This window comes from Sycon ciliatum, chromosome 1 (assembly GCF_964019385.1).
Source record: "Sycon ciliatum chromosome 1, ocSycCili1.1, whole genome shotgun sequence".
Classification (NCBI taxonomy): Eukaryota; Metazoa; Porifera; class Calcarea; order Leucosolenida; family Sycettidae; genus Sycon; species Sycon ciliatum.
Window position 1 is genome coordinate 39,826,226 of NC_088643.1, and position 25,187 is coordinate 39,851,412.

General features: G+C 45.7%; 2 protein-coding genes across 2 annotated transcripts in view; both read right to left on the reverse strand.

The window, feature by feature from the left end:
* Window positions 1-8,956: 8,956 nt before the first annotated feature.
* On the reverse strand, window positions 8,957-12,815 carry LOC135825261 (uncharacterized). Its single transcript, XM_065338004.1, has 3 exons — window positions 12,339-12,815; window positions 10,086-11,702; window positions 8,957-9,727 (listed from the first exon to the last, which is right to left on the reverse strand). The coding sequence occupies exons 2-3, from the start codon at window positions 11,364-11,366 to the stop codon at window positions 9,500-9,502; spliced, it is 1,509 nt and encodes a 502-aa protein (XP_065194076.1). The 5' UTR covers window positions 11,367-11,702; window positions 12,339-12,815; the 3' UTR covers window positions 8,957-9,499.
* Window positions 12,816-15,587: 2,772 nt separating this feature from the next.
* The window catches only part of LOC135825271 (coiled-coil domain-containing protein 81-like), a 13,903-nt gene continuing 4,303 nt past the window's right edge, over window positions 15,588-25,187 (reverse strand). Inside the window, exons 5-15 of the mRNA XM_065338014.1 lie at window positions 22,904-23,004; window positions 22,488-22,591; window positions 21,820-21,944; window positions 20,939-21,273; window positions 19,687-19,761; window positions 18,700-18,732; window positions 17,859-17,942; window positions 17,434-17,519; window positions 17,105-17,183; window positions 16,659-16,900; window positions 15,588-16,357 (exon numbers count right to left, since the gene is read on the reverse strand). Of these exons, the coding sequence (XP_065194086.1) occupies window positions 16,090-16,357; window positions 16,659-16,900; window positions 17,105-17,183; window positions 17,434-17,519; window positions 17,859-17,942; window positions 18,700-18,732; window positions 19,687-19,761; window positions 20,939-21,273; window positions 21,820-21,944; window positions 22,488-22,591; window positions 22,904-23,004 (1,532 nt within the window). The 3' untranslated portion in view covers window positions 15,588-16,089. The remainder of the gene's footprint in view (window positions 16,358-16,658; window positions 16,901-17,104; window positions 17,184-17,433; window positions 17,520-17,858; window positions 17,943-18,699; window positions 18,733-19,686; window positions 19,762-20,938; window positions 21,274-21,819; window positions 21,945-22,487; window positions 22,592-22,903; window positions 23,005-25,187) is intronic.

The window sequence follows — 25,187 nt, forward strand, 5'->3', positions numbered from 1 at the left end:
ACGAAACAAGCCAATGGGTGCAGTCTCGTCTCGTGAAAATCTCGTACTTGTATGATTGGATTTGTTTACTCGAGTCTGGGCTGTTTGATTTGTGAGTACCGCCGAGATTGCACTGCCCCAAATAAAGTTGCGTGCTGCCAAAGCAAAAATTACGATCTCCAATCTGTTTGTAGTACCTGCAAGAATGTGCTGTACATGTATAGTACTTTCTCTGTTGCTGTTTCAGTTGCCGTCATGTTGCTAAAGAAAGGTTCAGTGACTCTTTTGTTTCATACGAGACGAGTCGGTGTGGCTTAGAATCTTTCGCTGTAGAAAAAATCTATTCGTATGTCTATTGGAGATATGTATTCACTGGTTATAAAATAGGTTAAGACAAACTCACAGAATAAATACCATAGGTCCCTTGCTGTTCGTCCTAAAGAGGTTTGACTGGATATCATTCATACTCACGGCAAAAGATGTGTAACATTTTATTATTATGGAGTGCCTTGTTTATCTCTCAGTACCTTCAGGGTACCCTGTAAGAAGGCCTTAGGCCTGCGGGGATTGCCCTATCAAACATTTGACAATTTGATAATAATGACCTCCAACCTCCAATGGCCTTTCCCCTTTTATCCTCAGGATCAGTGTAGTTGTTGGAACGAGGTGCCGGACTCAGCAATGTGTTCGTTTACATTTTAATACATGTTTATTGTTCCTCCTTTGCTGTGTTGTTTTAGAAAATCGTGGAGTAACAGTTTAAAGTCATTGAACCACTTCCAAAAGTTGTATCGATATCAACAGGATTACGATTTCAGTGCAATATGATGCAGGATGACCTTATCACGATAACCCATGATTATAAACAATTTTAAACACAGAATCTACAAAAACATCTGCGACACGCACCTGGCTACATTTCTCAAGTAAATCTTATCGAGGGTGGGGAAATCTGAAATATTTGAAAGGCAAGACAATTTATGACAAGTCATGAAATTCTGCAACAGCAACATGCACAGAATGACCTGCGTATAAAAAAAGTATCACCACCACTAACCACATGTTTCCCCAGCAGAAGAACATGCATTATGCTAGTGCCATTTTCTGCAAGAAAAGGCTTGCACATCAATGCGTATAATACGGTATTGATATGATGTGAAGGCCATCATTTACATAAGGGCATTCCATTGATTGGTGACAGAAAAAACAAAAGAAATTATAGCAATAAAAACTGCTTTATGGCAGCTTTCTAAAAAAAGTTATTGTGTTCTAGCCCTGGGTCCGGCATAGGCTATAGAAAATTTATAAAATTGCTTCCAAACTGACTTGGACTCCGTCTAAAAAGTAAGAAATTAACGAAAATAATGTGATTGCCGAAAATTAAAATTTCACACAAAACCTCACAATAATCACACACCGGATGAAAAGCTAGAAGACCTTTTCCCTTCGTGATCCTCTTTCCCATGCATGCATGTTGGTGCGGTACAAGTACAGTGTCAGACTAAACAAGTGTTGAAAGCAGTATGGCTGGCAGTGCATCCCCAGAATGCTTGCGGTTTTTGAAGCGATTATGCGCTATGCTGGCACAGCATGATGGCAAGCCCTACGGCGAGGTTATGGCCTATGTCAGATGCCGTCTGTCGTTTGCACTCCTCCGAGCTGCAGTTATGTGCATCAGAGGGGCTCGCTCTGCATACCATCGACCGGTAAATGCATTGCGCCCACTAGCCATGGCTGAGGGACGGATGTAACAGTGGTGTGTATAACCTTCTTTGCTTTTTCTTCATTTGGTCCTTTAAAATGAAGCGGCTTTTTATTTCCTTTTTCTTCTTTTGCACCGAGATATTATTTCTTGCTATTTTTTACCGGATGTGTCACGACTTTGAATTGAATTGAATTTTCCTGAATTGATTTGATTTTTAGCGTTATGAGCGGCTTTATTGACATTGCTCTTCAGATTGGATTTTTTATTTTTTATTGGCCCGTAAAAGTGTTTTGATTGTCAAGTGTTCTGATTATTGTGAGGTTTTGTGTGAAATTTTAATTTTCGGCAATCACATTATTTTCGTTAATTTCTTACTTTTTAGACGGAGTCCAAGTCAGTTTGGAAGCAATTTTATAAATTTTCTATAGCCTATGCCGGACCCATGGCCCAGGACTAGAACACAATAACTTTTTTTAGAAAGCTGCCATAAAGCAGTTTTTATTGCTATAATAACGTTAGTACTAGTTCTGAACTACAAAAAAAGTAGTACTGTATTCATGGTATTGGGTTATACTATGTATAGGATATTGCACGGTTCCGAGGGGATTATTTTTCAAATCCCCAAGGTGCGCGCGCAGCGCCGCGGGGATTATGAAAAATAATCCTCGCGGACACTGTGCAGACCACACTTTTCGGGTGATCAGCAGCGCTGCATGCAGCATGAACCAGTCTGTGCATGTGAACGGAACACCGAACGGCGAAGTACCGGTAGTTCTGATAATATAATAGTCGTTTGTTCGTCGCCTCTCCAGGTTTTGATCCACTTATTGGTTTGACTGAGGCGAATGCGGAATCATCCATGTCACACACTTTCTTTGGTTTGTCTCCCAAGACGAAGCCTCATGAACTCCGCTGCTTGTTGGTAGCTGACAAGACCGTGGGGAAAAGCGATACTGATAGCGATCAAGTGAAGACGACGAAATAGTAGATATTGTAATTATTTGAAAATAATTTGAGGTGCTCTGTTCGTCTGTCACCTACCGGCGTGGAGGCGATTTATTCCCTACAAATCAAAGACTACAATGAAGAATTGTCAGACACTGACGTCCGTCCCATGGCTTAGTCAAATGTTGTAAGAGTATCCGAAATAAGATGGATTGTTTGTGATCGTGTGGAACAAATTTGACAAGACCAGTAGAGCGTGAATGGGTACATCTACACGTACATGTAGAACCAATGACATTGAGTTAGTAGTAGGCTAACTGCTGCAAAGGTTTATCTTTCAGGTCTGTGAAAGAAGGAATTTTCCAAATACTGTACTAGAAACCAAAGTTTGCATTGAACGGCGATGCTCATTACTATGCGTCTTCGTCATTTCGTTCAATGGTTCTATGACAACTCGTGTGCTGGACGAGCATTTGTTGTCATTGACCCAATTTATTTTACTCCCCATAGGCTATTGCCTGTATTGGATTATTTTCCTTACTCGGTCTATTTATAACCAGTATCTATAATGAGAGTGTGGTGTGTCTCTATGGTTACCGGTGTTCGGCACACCCGGTTCATGTAGTATGTTGCAAATTAAGATGCTCTTGTTTGTTGCTGATAGAAAGACTGCCACTTCCCTAGTTTTGTTTCGCCAATATGCTTTCTTTTGACAACTATAGCCACTTCCCCTTTTTAGACCTTATCTGGAAGGCCCATTCTTGCATATTCAAGCAGCAGCCAAGGGAGTTTGCTCTCCTGGTTACGCTGGTAGAAGGACTGGGTCCGACCCACGTCCGAGGGGATCCACAGGATTTCCTGTGGATATGAGATCCCCTCGTTTGAGGAAATATCCGTAGATCACCTGAAAAGGGTGTTCTATACCTCACTGATACTTCATGACATTGTAAATTTGTAGTAAGTGATAGGCTGATAGCACAGTCATACTGTGTAGTGTACTGTAGCGTACTGTAGTGTACTGTAGTAGTCTAGACTGTAGTGTACTGTCGTGGACCTGAGACGCTGAGTAGATCATTTAGAAAAGCGATCCTGTCAGCTTTTCTATTATTGTGTTCACATGGCAGAAAAAACGACATCGCTATGCTACGTAAGTTTCTACGTAAGGTGCTCGGTATTTCACTTAGGCTACGTAAGTCTCTACGTAACGTGCTCGGTATTAGATCTACCAACGCGTAGGCATACATTGTGTTCAGTGCACATGCATGCAGTCCGCGGATCCGTGTTGGGACGTGCATGCGCGAGGAACTTCCTTCTTTGGAACTGCTTCTTGCATGAGCTGTTTCGGATATTTCGTCTCATGGCCTGGCTTATTTCGTTTCGACGCTGCTGAGACCTCCTTTCGCGGAATATTACTCAATGACAGGTGAGTTGACCAGTTGCCTTTGATTCATTTGCTGGTGTTGACTCTTTCATTCAGGAAAAGTGTGCTGATTTTGGGGCGGAATGCAATAAATAATGGAAAAGTTGACAGGATCTCTTTTCTAAATTTTGCTTTTCTGCTGCCGAGCTGCGAGGCCTCCTTTTACGGAATACTCAATGACAGGTGATCTCTAAGTTTACCGGTTTCCTTCGATTCATTTGCTTATGTTCACCTTTCATTTACGGAAACGTGTGCTGATTTTATTCGGATTTAGATCCATTTTTATCTCTTTGGGAGTCTTTGCCCTTGTCTACAGTGTGCGAAGAACGCGAGTTCAACTTCTTGACGGTAAGGCTTATGTTAGATGTGTTGTCGAAATACTCATATTCATTGTACATTGGTACGTTACAAGTAAGGCACTGGTCAGTGGCATACTATCGTTGGCAGTTCCCAATCTGGAGGGAAAGGTTCAAGTACCAATTGACCGAGTTTGAAAAATAAGTTCGCATATCAGGGGAAATCTCTATTGTGGAGAGGTTCAGTAACTTGTTTGTTTCATACGAAACAAGCCAATGGGTGCAGTCCCGTCTCGTGAAAATCTCGTTTGCGCGGGCCAAGTGCACATACGCCATGACCCGATCTCACGAAATTTCCTACGACAGTTCATTTCGCGTTCCCTGCAAGTTTCGCGTCCAAAGGTGCGAAGTTTTGCACTTCATGATGTAGAGCGAAAGTTTGTACGCATTTTCGTTTTGCAGAATCTCTCTAGTGACTCAATTGTTTCATACGAGACGAGTCAATGAGTCGGTGTGGCTTAGAATCTTTCGCTGTAGAAGAAATCTATTCGTATGTCTATTGGAGAAATAATTGTATTCACTGGTTATAAAATAGGTTAAGACAAACTCACAGAATAAATACCATCGGTCCCTTGGTGTTCGTCCTAAAGAGGTTCGACTGGATATCATTCATACTCACCAAAAGATATGTAAGATTTTATCATTGTGGAGTGCCTTGTTTATCTCTCAGTACCTCCAACCATAGCCTTGCCCCTTTTCTCCTCAGGATCAGTGTAGTTGTTGGAACGAGGTTTTGGACTCAGCAATGTATTCGTTTACATTTTAATACATGTTTATTGTTCCTCCTTTGCTGTGTTGTTTTAGACAATCGTGGACTAACAGTTTGAAGTCATTGAACTACTTCCAAAAGTTGTATCGACATCAACAGGATTACGATTTCAGTTTCAATATGATGCTGGATGACCTTATCACGATAACCCATGACTATAAACCATTATAAACACAGAATCACCAAAAACATCTGCGACACGCACCTGGCGCATGGCTACATTTCTCAAATAAATCTGATTGAGGGTGGAGAAATCTGAAATATCTGAAAGGCAAGACAATTTTATGACAGAGTCATGAAATTCTGCAACAGCAACATGCACAGAATGACCTCCGTATAAAAAAAGTATCACCACCACTGCTCACATGTTTCCCCGCAGAAGAACATGCATTATGCTAGTGCCATTTTCTGCAAGAAAAGGCTTGCACATCAATGCGTATAATATGGTATTGATATGATGTGAAGGCCATCATTTACATATTGATATAGGGAATTCCATTGATTGGTGACAGAAAAAACAAAAGAAATTATAGCAATAAAAACTGCTTTATGGCAGTTTTCTAAAAAAGGTTATTGTGTTCTAGTCCATGGACCCCGTCTAAAAAGTAAGAAATTAACGAAATGTGATAGCTGAAAATTAAAATTTCACACAAAACCTCACAATAATCACAACACTTGAAATGCTGCTTTCAACACTAAACTTGTACTGCACCAACAATTGGCAACATGCATGCATAGGAAAGAGGATCACGAGGGGAAAAGGTCTTCTGCATGTAGCTTTTCATTCTGTGTGTGATTATTGTGAGGTTTTGTGGGAAATTTTAATTTTCAGCTATCACATTTCGTTAATTTCTTACTTTTTAGACGGGGTCCATGGACTAGAACACAATAACCTTTTTTAGAAAACTGCCATAAAGCAGTTTTTATTGCTATATACTCATAGAGGCTACCTGTACACATACCGGTAGTTCGTCTACAGCAGTCTGCCAGAGCTGCTTCCAGAGCTTACCAAATCACACTCGTGCCGTCGACGCGTCGTGGTCTCATACTCATACTAGTAGAGTGCTGCAACGCTGTGTAGTATCCCTGACTGTCACTTTCTGACATGTCACAAGACTGTAGGCACGGAGATGACCAATCGCATTGCACCTAGCAGGGCCTAGATGAGGCGATCAAAGCAGGCTACAAGAAGTAGAACTCCATATTTAGTGGAGCGGGCTTTGATTTTACGATCAAAGCCCGCTCCACTAGGCCTAGGGCTTTGATTCACTGATCAAGCTCGCTTTTTTTTTACTCGGCTCGGGCTCGAGAAGGCTGAGAGTCGTGCTTTCAAGCAAAATAGGAAGATCGAAGTGCGTGTTCATGTCAGAAATCCAATCAAAACATGGTTAACAGTCGTGTTCATGCTCTATCAGCCAATCACAGCCCTTCGCGAAGTATTTACAAGTTCGATATGAGTTTCAAGCGTGGCTGCATGTCAGAAATGCAATCAAAACACTCGTACTCGTGCTCGATCAGCCTGCATCACAGCTCTTCGCGCTTCGCGCGGCGGGCTGTGATTAGGCGATCTCACACTCGTACTCTTGCTTGATTCCATACATCACACAACCTCCTAGTTACATTGTACTTTTGTACAGGCTACATGTACATTCTAAGTGCTTCTCCCGCGCTACCACTTATATTAGGACTAGATCGCCCTGCATGCTTGCAAGACCGGTATACGGTACGGCATGAGGCTAGCGCCCATTCATACTGTACTATGCATTACATTGATTCCTGTACTAGACTGTAGTCCTACTTCATGCACCATTGCGCATCCCCGGCCCTCTCATCAGCAGATTCCCTCGCTCTATTCAGCTTCTCTTCTTTGAATAGCGTATTTCCCGGCATCCTTCTCGCTCCAATAACCTTGATAACTAGCCCTACAAGTAAGATTCCTTTTGCTACACAGTTTTAGATGTCATTCCTGTTGCCCCACCCGTTGCTCGCCACTTAGGTCCATTCTTCCCCCGCACTGTTTCTTGTCCTGTTGTTCTCCTGCTTTCTTTTGCCCTCACTCCCAGCTGCTCTGTCCCTCTGGCCTATATAAACCCATCATTCTTTCTCATTGCATTGTGGAATTATGAAGTGAAGAGTTTTAAGGGGGCACATCACCCAAAAATTCGCTGAAAAATCGAATTTGTAAATTCATATTGAGTGCTACGTCAGTTGAAAGAGCATGAATAGCTGCAAATTCTCTGAAAACTGTGTCCCTATCTGACCAGCCGTTCAAGAGTTATGGCCGAAAATGTGCCCTTGCAAGGAAAGATTTTTTTGTTGCATGCTGTCATTTGTTGGCAGCACTGTATTTGAATGTGAGCAGACCGTGCGCAACTTGTCGTATTATGGAAACACGCGAAAGTGTGCAGAATTTTGCCCCAAGTCCAAAAAAGTCCAAAAAATCACGTTAAAAAACCACGTATTGGGCTGCACGGCGGCGGGCGAAGCCCGCCGCCGTGCAGCAGGACTTTTGCCAGACGTTGCAGATATGTGGCTTGATTATTGTAGTTGACGTTGATTTAGTGACTTTGGCAAGTTTGAGTCGTGTCAAGAAGTCAGGTAGGATTCAGTACTAGGCAGTAGTGAAACGTGAGTGGCAGTCTTTGCCGGTTTCTGAGGGCATCCTGGATTTGGTGTGCAGCGCTGTGGAAATGGCTTGCTGTGGAGGTCCCAGCACTGGATGTTGTATCAAAGGTACGACCTCGTAGCACGTGCTAAACCTAAAAAAATTCAAAAATTGACTTGGGCCTGTGGGAGTCCGCGAGAGAACGCCCACTCGTTCCGTTGGGAGAGAGAGAGAGAGAGAGAGAGAGAGAGAGAGAGAGAGAGAGAGAGAGAGAGAGAGAGAGAGAGAGAGAGAGAGAGAGAGAGAGAGAGAGAGAGAGAGAGAGAGAGAGAGAGAGAGAGAGAGGGAGGGAGGGATGGATGGAGGGAGGGAGGGAGGGAGGGAGAGAGAGAGAGAGAGAGAGAGAGAGAGAGAGAGAGATTGCAAGATTCATTGGTCCAGTCTTTGACGTTGGTGAACCAATTGTGACCGGGGCGATTATCAAAATAGCAATAGGACTTGTACTGACTTGGAGTGACAAAAACAAGGATACGAGTAAGAAAGTAGCACATCATGACTAGTAATTGAAGATGATGGGACATTCAGCAAAGGTACATGTAGCGCTGTATAATGTGGCATATCAATAATCATGAGCTGAATAATCAATGTGGAGACAATAGCGAAGTTATAAGTTCCGACGGGACAGCCCCACTAGGAACCAACTCTCCCTTCCTCTAGCCCGCTCTTCTGCATTGCAACACTCCCCCCCATTTCAATGGCTATTCGCAGTGGCTTTTGCTGCACCAGGAGACAAAGGGCCTTTCTACTTTAAAACAGCATTCAGGAACGCCTTGCTTTAGACCACAATTTTAGTCCATATTAACTTTTTTTCCTTTCTTTTTGACTTTTACTCTTTTCCTTGTTAGCTGTGATTGGCTATAAAAACCCTGCAATCGCCACGCAAAGTGGTCATTGGCTACCCCACCCATGTATTGCTTGGAATAAAAAATATACAAAAAATATGGAGAAAATTGTAACATGGAAAAACGTGGGCACAAGTTATGTGATCGAGTCCATGATCCACCAACTAAACCAGATTTTGAACAGTCAGACGTGCACACTCTAGCACAAAATTTTCAAATCTTTTCCATGTTACAATTTTTTCCTTATTGGCTCACCATCTGAGTTCTTGAAAATAAGGAGCATAAATACAATGTAGACATCAACAATTGTCGTGATTAGGCTCATCAGTGGAGAATGCTGAACTGAGGTGGTACACACCAATGGAACATTTGCAGTCAGTAGTAATTGAATCAAGATCCACTTGTAGAATCCTGGGATGCCAGTTCACTCAAGCTGCCGCGTGGCAATTCCCGACTAGTATATAGCTAGCCGTGCCGCCGAGGCTCTTCTGGCAGGGATAGTGGATAATATAGTTGTGTAACATGCTGTCTGTTTTAGCCTGCACAGTGAATACCAATTCCATGTAGATGTGTTTGGCTGCACTGGGCATCCATGATGACACAAACAAAGTTAATATGTTTATGTTTCACCCGTAGGTTGTGCCTAGTCGGCATTATGATCAGCAGCCAATGTGTGTGTGGGGAAGGTTCAAAGTACTTGTAGTTCAAAGGGGAAATTCTTAGCAGCACATGGATTACTAGTTACAGCTCGGTTAGCAACACAGGCCATTTTTATCATCAACAGCAGTCCACACTTGAACAGAAAGAGACCAACTAAGTTACACAGGATCACTAACTATGCTTCTCTTCCGGCAGAGCGCATTTGCCAGCCTTCTCAAGTACCTCGGAATCGCCTTGAACAGGCGATCCACTTCAGTCTTGTAACATCTTCTTGCAAGCACGAACACAAAACTATCAACAAACAGTGCTGTGATCCAAAGACGTATTGCCCAAATAGGAAATTTGGGAGGACTCGTCTGGGTCTCCAGTTCCAGCCAGAAGAATACCTGTAGACAAAACATGATGTACCACAAACATACCACTGGATCGTTCTTCAGTGCCAGTCTAACATAAGTCAATTTGTCAAACATCTTTACTGTTATAGCAAAGGGTTTGCTCCAGTGTGGGGAGCCAACCTTTTGCTATAAAATTATCGTGGTAGTCGCTACCACTGTTTTATCTTTACTTGGTTGGCACTTTTAAAGTAGGATTGGTTAGGACTAGTCTGTAACGTGTTTCAGAATGGGAGTTTCCATCCAAAGCTGAGGCTTGCTGATGGATAAACTGCAAGAAGCCAACTTGAAACCGGCCTCTCCATAACGTTAAAACACAAACATGCCTAAAAGTTCCAGTCGTCAAACTTACAATTCCAGGTAGCTTGGAGAGAACATGTGACATGGAAACTGCCAGTGCTAATTTGGTCAGGGGAGACATCTTCAAGCGATGGTGAAGAAGCTGTAACTTCTCCAGAGATCTTGGTCGGGCATTCTGGTGCACTACTCGATCTCGATCATGTTGAGTTTGTATTGGATGAGATACATGATTGTAGCTGTGGCAGCGGCAGTGCAACAAGTACATCCCTTTTGAGGAAACCTTGACCACCACACAGGCGTCGTTTATCTGCATTGTTGGCTCAAGTTCTCTTGGCAACAAACTCTTGGTTCTTTTAAAAACTTTCTTTGCCAGATCGATGTGAACTAGTTTCGGTAGATCTGTGTCACTGAGCGACCTTTGGAGGGGTCTCGGCTCTAAAGTAGGGTTTCCGCTGGCTGCGTACTTGTTCAGCCTGTAGCCAATAGTTTTCCTTTTGCTCCATTCCACACCAAGGGAGGATATCTCCTGGAGCTGTGTCTCATTCTGCTCGGGGTTTTGTGATGTATTCTCCATTAGCGTGTCCACTGTGTCTAGCAAGGATTCGTCCCAGTGCTTCACTGGTACAGGTGGCTTGTAGAGTCGCCGGTATGCGAAGAACAAGACGAAGTGCAGGGAGAATAGAACCACCATCAGGCTAGTAGCAATGACCCCTATAATCAAGATGGCAGTGTGACCGGCTGCCGAGCGTAAGTCTAGCAAGCATACATTGCTGTAGATTCGAATATCTAGATGAGCAGTGGCAGCGATGAGTACGCCACTGCCCGGCAGCAATACATGCAGGACAATGACAGGGATGATTAGCCGTGTGTTGAATGCAAACCAGCGATCATAGACGAACGGCTTTCCAATGGACAGCAAGCGCAGGAGTGTGATGAACAGAGCATTCACAACTTGCATCAATCCCATAGTTAGCAACACACTGCCAAAGAACTGGCACGCAAAGGAGTCCGCGGTAATGTTGCTCCATATGTTCAGAAACTGAGCAGCCAGAGGGAGGTAGAACACTGAAATGATGACCATACCACTTGTCAGTTCAACCAGGAAGAAATAGTCCAGCAAGCAGCAGTTGAGACGCGAGTTCCAAAGCACGACGAATGCCAACACAGCAGTTAGCGTGTAAAAGATCACGAGTAATGTGTCTAGCACAAAATCGCCAGCGTCATACGACCCGACAGATGGTGCCAATTCACTGATATTCTCCATGGCAACTGTTGTAAACACCGCACCACTGCTGAACAGGCGAGATGAGTGCAGCTCTTGTGCTGTCACCATAGTAACACAGCTATCGTCAGTGGGCTGGCTGAGAGTGCTACAGGTAGTGGTGCAGGTAGTCAGTGTTCTGGCATGTGGGTAAGCTGGTCGTCATCGGAGTGAACAGGAATAGATGTGACAGTCGGCACTGCACAACAGTTTGTTAACAACTTACATGTACATGCGGATGATGGGATTAATTGACAGCAGCTTTCGGAGAGGAGTCTGGGGTGGCACACACCATACGATGATGGGGAACACTTTGGGTTGTCTCCCAAGAGCTCACAGTCACACAGGAAGCAACGGTTCGTCTTCATTAGCGAACGTCAACAGCAGCACAGTTGTGGTACATAGAGACTGGACAAAGATTGAAACAAAAAATGAAACACAGCCCGCTATTAAAGGCAATGGACTGGGAATGACCATATTCAGCGCCGTCAAGGTACCCAGCTATCCTAAGTACATGACTGTTTGCAGACTAGATGATGGTCTTGTGCTTCATCAGTTCTCCCAGCAATAGAATATTAGAAATTATGCGATTAGACCATCAGTTGAGAGCTTTGGTAAAGCCAGGGCACAGCCACGCACTAGCTTAAGCAAAATTTCCGATTCTCTCTGAATACGAATCCGCCGACTCACCATGTACATGTATACTTAGCACCACCACATGATGACCTCATTTTCATAACCTCTATACAAGGGGTGTGACTACCATCATCATCACCATGACTAAAATAACCTGGATCGGCCTCACAAATACTATGGCAGAACGACTTTGAGGTTTTAATTTTTATTGCAACTCAAGTCTCACGCTTATTGTGCAATCATCAGACAAAATAATTCTACAAGCCCCCACTGCACTGGCAAGTACAAGGAAACTCTGGACTTTGCGGTATTGAGCACTGTGCATGTGTGGAAGACAGAGGAATACTGCTACAATACGTGTACATCTATCTATCTACTCCGGATCCTCTATACTAGACTGGAGCTTACCGGCGTGATCATGGTAATCCCGACACTGGGTCCCATGCAGCTAATGGTAAGCAGCAGCGCTTGGCGACTAACCACTACAAGTCATTCAGTGCGGAAATAGAAACGACTCCGCAGCAGCTCAACCCTAGGACTCCGAGTATGAGGCTATGGCAGTTTCTCCTCACCTCGCCGCGGCGATCGAGCTTAAATTGATAATATCCGTCTCATCGGAAAAACAGCTGGTGTAGAATGTGGTGCATCGTTAGACCGAATTTATTCTCTCAGCAAAAAAACCACGCACCTTTTCACACCTTCTTTTTCCTTGCTGCACTTGCTAGCTAAAAGTAAAAGACTAAGTAACTGGAAAATCGTCGCCTGCGAGTCGATGGTATAAATCCCGGCGGGTGCAAATATCCTAGCTACTGTAAGTGGGCTTCAACGCCGGTTACACAGCAGAGCGCTGTAGACGTAGTGACTAGTGTAGGTCTACAATGGCAATGTGTGCTGCTATTGCTGCTATTCAGCTGCATTTAGTGTGAACCAAGGCAAGGAGTCAGCCCAGTGTTTCTTTCGCCCTACCTCTCACCGCACCGGGTGTTATGATGGGACAACCAAGGCTGAAATGCAGCTACAAGATGTAGTTTTCGAGTGTCTGCACATTAGTTAGGAATTTCCGCACTCAGCGTCTAAGCACTCTTGTCTTGTTGCGCCCGTGTTTGGATCACTTGCAGTGTATCAGAGCCTAACGTGTTACCAGGGAGTCGTATATACCCATACCTGGGTATATACGACTCCCTGGTGTTACCTACTTACAAGCAGTCGCCAAACCGGACATCCCCAGTTTGACCTGAGGAAGATCAATGACGTGACATCTTCCATCACATGACGGTGACTGATATCAATAATAATTACTACCGTATTACATGTACATTGTATTCGCCACCGACCATGCCATGATATGCAGACGTGGCGGCTTCTCCTGGCCCATTATCCGCCACAACCATGTCCGGGACTACATTGCCGGCCTTCTTGGCAGAGTGTGCAATGCAGTGGAGACGGAGCCTGTCCTTCAACCCCATGCTGGTCAAGCTCTTCCAAGGGCCGCCAACACTGACCCTCCTGCCTCAGGCCAGACTGGAGGTCAAGGGGAGGGGCCTCTGGTCTCTATCCCAGCGTGTCCTCTTACATGACTATAAAAATAAGTCCCTCTCTGCGACGTACAGATGGCACGAGGAGCAGAAGAAAGCGGCTTCTGGTGAGCGGATCAGGCGGGTGAAGAGGGGCAGCTTCTGTCCATTGCCATTGGTGTTCTCCTCTGTCGGGGTGGGGGGGGGGGGGGAGCTGGCGGCGCGGCCCGGAACGTGTTGAAACGTCTTGCTGCCTGGCAGCGGCAATCTACAGCGTCCTTATTATGGGACAGATCCGCTGTGAACTTGGCCTCACACTAGTCCGTGACTCCGTCATGATCGGTTGCGTGGTAGTCGGAGGAAGGTGAATTTTAGCCATCACCCCAGCGATGTCCTGCAGCATGAGTCACTCATGCCAGTTGGACTCGAGTCATTTTGTCTTTGGTGCCTGTGCCCGATGATGGTGTCCCAGGTTTGTTCGCCAGCCTTTTGGTGCTATTGCCGTTCATCCTCTGTCTTTGTTTTTTTTATGTTTTGCTGTTTCCTTTCTGTTCTTCCTCTTTGCTCAAGTCCAAGTATTTTGCCATTTTGTTGTGAGTCCGCATGCTTCGACTCGAACTCGCAAGGTTGATCATTATCCCTTGCACGTTTTAGGACTTGTGCCGCTGAGTCCTGAAGTTATTGCTCATTGGGGTTTTTTTTTTATTGTTTCTCAATTCATGTGCAAGGTTGATTGTTATACCTTGCACCAATGCACGCCTGTGCCCTTAAGGCCTTTCCTGTTTTATTTAATCTCAACTGTATTATCGATTATGACCATGATGACAGTAGTACTTTAGGTGCACAGCATTAGCTAGTAACTTGTTAGTAGTAGTAGTAACCAGTGGTAACATCAAGAGTATTCTTATAACCCCGGAGAGGTTACTCTTGCCTGTCTTGGTAACATGTGCGGTACTTGACTTGTGACAAGGTGTAGTTAGAGGACTCCTTTCCGCGCCTAAAATTTAACTGTTCCTTCAAGTGAGAGGACGCGGTCACGGATGAGCAATGCCTACCGTAGTACTTGTGGTACTTCGAGTGACGAACTGCAGTGCAGTAACCCTAAAGTAATACAAATGGCATGATTATGAAGTGGAGAGAGCCCACTCCGACGGTGGCACAGAGTGGAGAACCTCCGGAGCTCCGGGTAAGCTTTTACATTATGTACAGGTACTAGGTACAGGTACTAGGTACAGGTACTAGGTACAGGTACTAGGTACAGGTACTAGGTACAGGTACTAGGTACAGGTACTAGGTACAGGTACTAGGTACAGGTACTAGGTACAGGTACTAGGTACAGGTACTAGGTACAGGTACTAGGTACAGGTACTAGGTACAGGTACTAGGTACAGGTACTAGGTACAGGTACTAGGTACAGGTACTAGGTACAGGTAGTACTTCAAAGCACTAGTACTAGTCGAGCAGGTATGATCATTACGATTCAGATAGCCAAACTGCCGTGTTGTTAGCACTTATTCATCCACCAGATAAGAGAGTTCTTAGGGCCCAAACTAACCAAAAGCAAAGGGATTCAAACCGCTCTTGGTAGGTATTTGCCCGTTTTCCCACCTCACACATTTCCAAACTATTGTCTCTTTTGTGTAGCTGTGTCACCACGTGACTTCTTGCTCTTGCTTCACCTTGCATGACTCTTTCAAGATCTTGAGACTTGACTGCATGACTGAACTCGGAGTCATTCACTAAATCCTAAAAATTATGAATAGAGGTTATGCGATTACATCACCAGTTGAGATGCCTTGGCGAAGTCACGGCACAGCGCTGCATGTGCACAAGCGATACACACTGCATACATACATAGTGCCCATGAGGAGTTCCGCAATACGGTACTTCACACCCATAAACTCAGTGATATGATCATATCCCCTGGTGCTGGTACTAGCCTAGCATGGGAACAGATGGCAACTGAAAAACAAGCATCCTGCCATGGGCTAACCTTCAGGCTGAGTCACTCCATCATATCCAAACATGTTACCGGTGAGTTGGCACGGTCAGGTGATTTGTCCTGCCTTTACCATGGCAGCATAAGGTGTGTGTGTGGGGGGGGGGGGGGGCTACACCATGTCATTCTACACACACGGTCCGACTTCAACAGGCTACTTGCACCGGCCTGTGTGACTTGGGAAAGCACCGTGAGTCAACAAAGTACGCACTATAGGAATCAGTATGCTATGGTTGAGAGGAGTCTACTGGCAACTTTTGACGTCCTGTGACCAAACATGACTAGGAAAGGAGGTCTCCGAACTGAACGGGCTACTATGTAGAAGAGGAACATCTGCAACACGCCCTCTAAGATATTATCATTACACTTGAGGAATGGTGTGAATTATACTTGGCCAAGCAAACAACATACAGCACAGCACTCCTTTGCTCCACACAACTACTTGACTTGTCAACACAAGCGAGTACAAGAGGGACACGCAAAACAAAGAAAGGCTCTCGTTTCCGAGGGAACGCATGGTTCAGGGAGGTTTTGGTCCTTGCAGTCAAACTTTGCTCAAAGCATGATGACCTGACTGTCCTCTCACCAAATATCAGCATCATGATCACTGTGTATGTATGCATACTCTCTAGACATTGTTTGCAGATCACATCAGCATTGTGAAACCGGCCATATAGCGTCCATCTTTCAAGACGTGGCTTGTGCCGGCCGCCACTGCCTTGTCACGCTGGCACTGCTTACACCGGCCATACTCCTTGCACTGCTCCAGTAGATGTGTGGACTGGTGCTTCCGTGACAGCTCTTCCTCCCGGTCGCGCTGAGCCTTCTCCTGCCTGTTTAACATCCAGGACTTGATGAGCTCAGTCTGGGCTTGTGACTTGGCCAGGCACTCTTGATCCAACTCGGACCTCAATCTGCACCCGCGCGCACACGCACGCACACACACACATACACACACACACACATGTACACACGCACACACACACACACACACACACACACACACACGCACACACACACACACACACACACGTTCATACGAACACGTAGAAACGCACACACACACACACACACACACACACACACACACACGAAGTTTGATAGCAACTATGTTCATTGTGATACTTTCAAAGTTTCAATTCAACCCCAGTTCTCTGAAGGACAATTGTATCTTGCACATTCTGTGCACATTTCAGATAAGAGGAATGAACTTACTCTTTGCGAGCCTTGATCAGCATTCTGCGTTCATGCTCCTTTTCAATTTTCTGAGCTTTGCGCTGGCGCTGGGCTTTGAGCTGTGACATCATGTATTGTTCTTGCATGGTGGCCTGTGCTGCTTCCCGGTCTTGTTGGCGTTTGATGGCCGTTGCACTGGCTGACGGGTCATCGTCAGTAGAACCGACCATTTGGGTACCGACTTGTTCTGGCTCGGTTCTTATTCTCGCATTGGTCTCAATCTAGTCAGAAGTAAATAACGCATGATATGGTGAATATTCATTAGTTGAGGAAATATAAGTGGGAAAAGTCTGAAGAAAAACTTGTGAACGCTTCACATGAAGATCCAAATAAGATGGACACTCCGGGCACTCTTGTTATTATGCCGCTTCATGCTGTTGTCAAGACAACCGTGCTGCCGGTCTCAATGACCCCTTGCAACTCACCTGATCACGTAACGACTGGCGGTACTTGCTGGTATCCTTCTGCCTCTTATCAACGTAATCCTTGTACGACGATGCCAATCTGTGCATTAAAGTATCACAACGCCGGAAAGCACCGCAGATGATAAGCACCAGGGAGTAGTAAAATACCGGTATTTTATTACTCCCTGATAAGCACGCATGACTTCAAAAACATCTGACTTGTGCACGCCCTAGGTTGAAGTGTGATCTGAAGACCCTTGCACCCGCTACTGAACAGCTGAGCTGCTCGTTATCGACCTAAACCGATCTACAGTGGTGCCATGGCGGGGAATGAAGGTGTTCCTACTTACTGGTCAGCAAGGTGGATTCGTTCCAGCCGCTCATCCAGTGTCCGCTGCCGCTCTTTCTCAGCCCATGTCTTCGCATTGATATCCATCTAAACCAACCGATAAGATCAAATCGGAAAGAATTCCAAACTCAATGCCTGGAGAACAAGACCGCCAGAGCTCGGCAAGGAACACTCACAACAAGTGAAGAAAATGTTGAACGGTCTCTGCTGGGATGACAGCTACACCATAGCTCAGTGGTTAGAGCATCACTAACCTCAAGTAAATGTCCCTGGTTTGAGTCCTGGTGGTGACAATCAATGTTTTCTCAGACTGCTCCCGTTTGTATCTGTCCCCCAAACCAATGAATACTCCCAAGAAGCTCTGGCATTAAGTGTGTAATTTTCAACTCAGCACTCATATAATGCAGCCGACCAACTCATGATCACCTGCTCTTTCAGTTCGTCTCCGTATCGACATTGCTGCAGTGTTCGAGATGGAGATAGTGGACGATTTCTCATCAAAAACGATGCCTGAACAGCACACAGACGACACACAGCAGACACATAGAAACACAACTCTGTTGCACAGAACTAACACTTGCAGTGAAGATTATTGCAGCCAACATGAAACGTGCAGGGGACAGTGGCTAGTAATTTTTGATCTCCCAAAGAAGGGTCATCAGATCCACTGATCCAGCTCCATGTGCACTGTAGCCATTTATGTGAAGTGGCTGAGCCTAGGCTCCCTAGCTAAGCTGTGCTAGTTGGGCCAAACAGTTACTGTCCACAGATACGAGTAGGTGGCCATGTACATGTATAACCTAGGGTGCACCACTGTGCACTGGTAGTCAATTGGAGTACACTGCCTCAGATAATAGTTACCAGCAGAAACACAAAACAAACATAGCTTATGTACTAGTGCTGAGTCGGGTAGCATTTTCTTCGGGTATCGGGTTCGGGTAGTTTTCCACGGGTAGCATGGGTACCCGATCGGGTAATGTTTCCATGGTAACACCACAATGCACCCTCCCCTTACACACTGGGGGTGGACATGCAGAGAATTTGTACACGTGCACTGTACATGTCATAATGATGTCATCTGCGACTTCGGGTTTTCGGGTACTATTCTGTACCCGACTACCCGAGCTCCTCACGGGTAGCACGGGTACCCGAATACCCGTGCACACCCCTAATTGTAATACTAATAGGTATGAAAGTGATTACAGTACTCCGTATAGCATGGACGGCACACACATGATGAATTGGTCGACATGCACATTATGCTCACCTCATAACCCGATGGTCGCGTTCCTTTCACATCCTAATAGTACATGTACACACAGGGACAAACAGGTACACGGCATTTACTGATCAAACATTACACGGAAGCACACACATGCAGCTAAAGGGATTTTCGGTTTCTGAACCTAACTCTAATGGGTTCTGATCAGCACCACACATCCATTAATGAAAGCTTGTATGCCGTCCTACCGGTAGGGCCCAAGAAATCGCGCTCCAAAAGTGCTTTTGGTGGAGAAATTTCTTGGAACAATTGTTGAGATGAGGTCTTTGTCAGGCAAAGTAATGGCGCAAAATGCAAGGCTATGTCCAGTGCATTGCATACGCGCAATTTATCAATTGTCAAAATGGCCGCACATACTCCTGTCGGAGCGCTAGCAACTCTGTCCAAAGTGAATTTTGACCATGGCACATCAATCGTGGTGAGATTCTAATGTTTTTATTAATCTGCCAAGGCAGTGGAATGCATAATTCCATACTCCGTTTCCATGGTTACCATGGGCTGTTACCATGGAATGTCGTAGTATGCCTTGTGCGATCACGTCTAAAATTTGTGGACTCCTTCATTAGCCCCTGAGCAACAGTTCAGGGTCAAGTTTTAGGTCAATGTTAGAACAGAGGCCATGCAGCATGTCTGTGTATGATGGTCCTACCGGTAGGACCGAGGTCTATGCAAGCTATCATTAAGAGCTGCATCTGTGCCTTATCCTGAATGGTGGTGACAGATTTTGGAACGTCAGTCTAACTGACCCGCACATGCAAGCCACGATTCCGCTTTACAGAAGCACAGAGCACGCCACAGTACTCTGCTTGCATGCTTTGTATTCATCTTCTTGGCTGGGAATTGGAGGGAAATGAGCCATGCACAAACTCGAAGGCTTCCCAAGCACTGCATTCTCCTGGCCAGTGCAGAGGTGAACACTGGTGTACAGCAGTTTGAAGACAGTGGCTCTCGGCCATACCTGTATGGTCTCACCTGTTTGTGTTTAGCAACTTGTACATTATGCTTGTGTGTCTCTATTGCATGGTTTCTGGCCTGGATGATCCGTGCCTGTCAAACAAGAAGGTAAAGAACAAGTCCACCACACCAATATGTCACCATAGCTTACTTTTAAACCAAGACTTGCTCCTAACGCTTTACAAAAAGAGCACAAGAAAAACACATGCTAAACCGATCACACATGTGAATGAGATAGAAGACAGTTAGAAGAACGCCACCACGCAGGAAAACAATACATTCGGCTGGCGGCTATGCTCTCCATGGTCAGGAAATGATAGCAGCAGGGGCGTGCACACGGTACAGTCACTACGGTATTGACCGTACCACTATTTGCCCCAAGTACCTGTGAAGCAATAAAATGCACTGATTACTGTAAATCATATTATTTTAACGACCCGCAAAGTTAACGATTTACTGATTTTCGAAGGTTAACGGTTTGAAAACTTAACGATTTTCTCAGACAGATGCAATAATACTTCGAAGTACTACGAATGCTCGTCAAGGACATTCGTTGTTGTCCATCACAGTAAACCAGGAACGCCGCTGCGACATGGTGTTGAGAAGCAAGACATCGATCTCAGGAGAATAAAGAAAATGAAATTTATCAAGCGTAAGAGCGTAAAAATTTCCAATTTTTCGATCTCCTGCCACTTCGTCAAAATGCATCTGAGAGACTTCGGAGTTGTTCGAACCGACTGCTGAGCGTCTCTGCTATCATCTAGATCTTTCCATTGTTGAATTCCGTTGAGAATTGACCGAGTTACGATCCGTTGAACACGCGCTGCATGCCATAATGTGAAATGATCGATTTCAATCGTGCGAGGCCCGAATCATACGACTTTTGCTAACGAATTTTAAAATAGCGACTTATCTTTGCTCGTTAACTCGTTAGATGTACTTGTTCGTTACATATTCATGATTTACAGTAGGCCTTTTTCGGCTCAGCCACCCCTCCCCCACGAGTAAATTGTACTTCAGATGGCTGACCGTACCACACTATAATACCTTCCGACGCCCCTGAGCAGTCAGCACGCACCACATCTCACACACTCTCTTTGGGCTGCAGGGTTCTGGCATAAGCAAATCAGCACTATGCACTCTCACCACCAACATTAGTTTGCATCTGGTGCCACTGCCGGAGGCATCCACCCATCCCCCCTCAACCCCTCCTCTCAAATCACTTACCGTCGTTTCAACACCAATCTATATAAACACATCAATAACTTACTTTTTCTCTCGCCAGATACCAGTCGTCCTGTCTCCGCATGTGCACGGCTATTTGCTGATCATCGACTTCTTGCTGTTTTCGAATTTCATGCTTGAAGTCGCGCTGGACATTGCGACTTGCTCGCTGATGGCACAAGTAACACAGGTCCTGCCCGGTTCCAGTCCGGTGAGAACAACTGCTTGCCGCTTGCGACTGCTCTCTGATGTCTGGTAGCAGGCTAACAGCTGAGCCATCACTGCCGGGTGAGCTGGGACCTGATGACTTGCGATCGTCAGCTGCCGGTAGCCGTGCTGAAGGAGAGTGGCGTCCGTCTGCTCCATCATCATCATTATCATCTGTATGTATGTACATACATCACGGGGGCACACTCTTACAATGCATGTGGACATGCACATGTGGACAGCATGGCATGTCAAAGTTTCTAATGAGATATAGAGGTTGATACAATTCCATACCAATTGAGATGCTTTGGCCAAGTCGCGGAACAGCACGCTAGCGATGCACTAGCGGCTCACTCCACATACATGTACATAGTGGTTCCGCTCTATATTTAGCGCCCATAGGTGGATCCGGAATTCCGCTGACTCATTATTATGACTTATTTTGCATACTAGTAACCTAGAGTAGAGCTGCTGGCTTGTCCAGCCTGTCAGTAACGTTACCTACCTCAGTTTTTGTGCATGTTTGTGGATACCCTGGGCATGAATACAAGCATCCACACCCATGTACACGCATAGGCCTAGCAAGCCATTATCATGTGACACTAGTAAATAGCTTGGCAAGGACCTTTTAGACATGATGGCCAGAGGAAAATTGAAATTGAAGAAAGGTTCGTGCCAGGTAGCGGGGAGGGTGCAGCAAGCCAGTCCTGATAGACTAACCCTGATCCTCTTGGCTGGTGTCATCTTCTGATTGCTCTGATACGCCCTCCGGAATGATGCCGTGAACATCTCTTGAACGTCTTGCTGATGTCAATGATGAACCACCACCCACACCGGATACCAGCCTGCACACCAATGTCATAGGAGAGACCAGGGTTGAATGCAAACTGGTCAATAGGAGCATAATACTAGCTGGTAGCATGGCATTAAGGCTTAAACATGCTACATGTAGACAATCTCCTACCGCTCTGTACAGAGCCAGATGGCTGCACCCTGAACACTCCATGATCTCACAGCCAACAGTCTAGCCGATCCATTCACGCCATCAAGCGGCATATGCTGTGTGTGGACAGCAGTACTGTTATCATCCATAGCCCAAGTACAGCAATGCCACAGCACATTCAGTACAATGTATATCAACACGACGTCACGGAGACGTGTGCTGATAGACCGGCAGCAGTGGCAGCAGCTGTGGTGATGACGACATCATTAGTGCAGACAATGATAATGGCGACAACAAACATCAATGACAGCACCGCACAACATTGATGGCAAATGTGGCACCCGTACTCAGCAGCCAACAGTAACGCATCAGCTGTGGTGGCAATCGCATCACTAGCAGCTGCAGATAGTATGCATGTGACTTTGGGCTGCAATCATATTCGTACCTTGGTAAGACAACCGTGCTGCTAGTGGACCTGGATGGCACGGTAGAAGCGTGATTGCGAGACATTACGCTGGGATCAGCCACACTGCCACGTGTGTCCAGTCTCTGTGTGAACAAAGCAGGATTGGGATTAGTAATGGAGTAGGTAAACAGCAGTTTCCTCGGACCGTTCACTAACATGCGCTGCTGAATGTCACCCTCTTGTTCAGCAGCAGCTTCTGGACTAATGCAAAGCCTTCAAGTATATGAGCAATAGCATCAGAGCATCAGTGATCGTTCTTTGAGTGAAATGGCAATCCAACAGTTTCCATTTTGACTCCCCCCCCTCCCTTCCCCCTCCTGGCCCCTAGGCCCTTCATGTGCAAGTCAGAAGTCCCCCCCCCCCCCCAACCACCCCCACGATGCTACTGTACTCACAAAGACTTGCTCCGTTTTCCCAGAGCTGTCGAGCGTGTTCAGAAACTCGCGGAAGAATCGGAACTTGGCGTCGCGGTTACAGATACGCAATCGTCCAACTCCTGTAAGAACACCGGGTGAGATTGTTTCGTGTTAAGCTCGGCAAGATTGATCTAGAAACCAAGTCCTTGGTGCAGCGGAAACTGGCCTCATATGACATGCAGGATTCCGCTTGGTCCTGGGGCGCACGTTCGATCCACAGCACGCCGGTGCATTACAATTTGTCCGATCAATATAGGATCCAGGCATTCAATCCCTGGCTATGCTTTGGAATGTGTTTTCGTTGCCTATGTCCTCATCTCTCTTCGTTTTGTTTTCGCTGCCTGGGCTCTCATTTATCTTTGCGTGCTTGCTTGCTTGTATCGCTGAGGGAACATATGCTGGTTTGTATTCGTGGGTCCCCATGATGCATGGGCCACGCGTACTCATCCGGCGGATATGTGTGAATAATAGTGGTGAAACGAATATTCGAATATTCGAACATTCGTTCGGTTGGTCACGTTCGAATATTCTTTAAGTCGCATTCGAGTATTCGTGACGTCACTTCGAATGCAGTGCATGTACATACGTGCACGCCAAACACAGTACAGACAGTGCGTACAGCCTGCCTGTGACTTTATACTGCGTGTTTGCACATGTATGTTCATACTGGACTGCCAATGTTGCAAATAAGTTACGTATAAACTTCGAAGTAGCCTTATGTGGCAGTGCATTTTATGTGGCACTACCGTTAGTCATACCTAATAACAATGACAACATCCATCAAATGACTGAGAGGTCATGTGATGTCATCTGTGTTACCAAAAGAATATTCGTTCGTTCGTTCGTTAAGCCAAAGAATATTCGGCTACTAGGTTTTGACATTCGTTTCACCACTAGTGAATAATAATAATAATAATAATAATAATAATACCCGTTTGTCTCTTTCCCTCAAAACCAGTTAATATTTTATGACTTGGGGCTCCCCGCGTGCTAGTTTGTACGTGAAGTGTGTGGGTACAGTGAGGGCTGCGTCCCACCCGCCTGTGTGGATTCACAGGAAGTGTGAGTTACGAAGTCTGAAGAAAACATTGAACGGTCTCTGCTTGGATGACGACTACACCATAGCTCAGTGGTTAGAGCATCGCTGGCTACAAGCGAGGGTCCCTGGTTCGAGTCCTGGTGGTGACAGTCAATTTTTTCTTCAGACTTTTCCCGTTTGTCTCTTTCCCTCAAAACCAGTTAATATTTTATGACTTGGGGCTCCCCGCGTGCTAGTTTGTACGTGAAGTGTGTGGGTACAGTGAGGGCTGCGTCCCACCCGCCTGTGTGGATTCACAGGAAGTGTGAGTTACGAAGTCTGAAGAAAACATTGAACGGTCTCTGCTTGGATGACGACTACACCATAGCTCAGTGGTTAGAGCATCGCTGGCTACAAGCGAGGGTCCCTGGTTCGAGTCCTGGTGGTGACAGTCAATTTTTTCTTCAGACTTTTCCCGTTTGTCTCTTTCCCTCAAAACCAGTTAATATTTTATGACTTGGGGCTCCCCGCGTGCTAGTTTGTACGTGAAGTGTGTGGGTACAGTGAGGGCTGCGTCCCACCCGCCTGTGTGGATTCACAGGAAGTGTGAGTTACGAAGTCTGAAGAAAACATTGAACGGTCTCTGCTTGGATGACGACTACACCATAGCTCAGTGGTTAGAGCATCGCTGGCTACAAGCGAGGGTCCCTGGTTCGAGTCCTGGTGGTGACAGTCAATTTTTTCTTCAGACTTTTCCCGTTTGTCTCTTTCCCTCAAAACCAGTTAATATTTTATGACTTGGGGCTCCCCGCGTGCTAGTTTGTACGTGAAGTGTGTGGGTACAGTGAGGGCTGCGTCCCACCCGCCTGTGTGGATTCACAGGAAGTGTGAGTTACGAAGTCTGAAGAAAACATTGAACGGTCTCTGCTTGGATGACGACTACACCATAGCTCAGTGGTTAGAGCATCGCTGGCTACAAGCGAGGGTCCCTGGTTCGAGTCCTGGTGGTGACAGTCAATTTTTTCTTCAGACTTTTCCCGTTTGTCTCTTTCCCTCAAAACCAGTTAATATTTTATGACTTGGGGCTCCCCGCGTGCTAGTTTGTACGTGAAGTGTGTGGGTACAGTGAGGGCTGCGTCCCACCCGCCTGTGTGGATTCACAGGAAGTGTGAGTTACGAAGTCTGAAGAAAACATTGAACGGTCTCTGCTTGGATGACGACTACACCATAGCTCAGTGGTTAGAG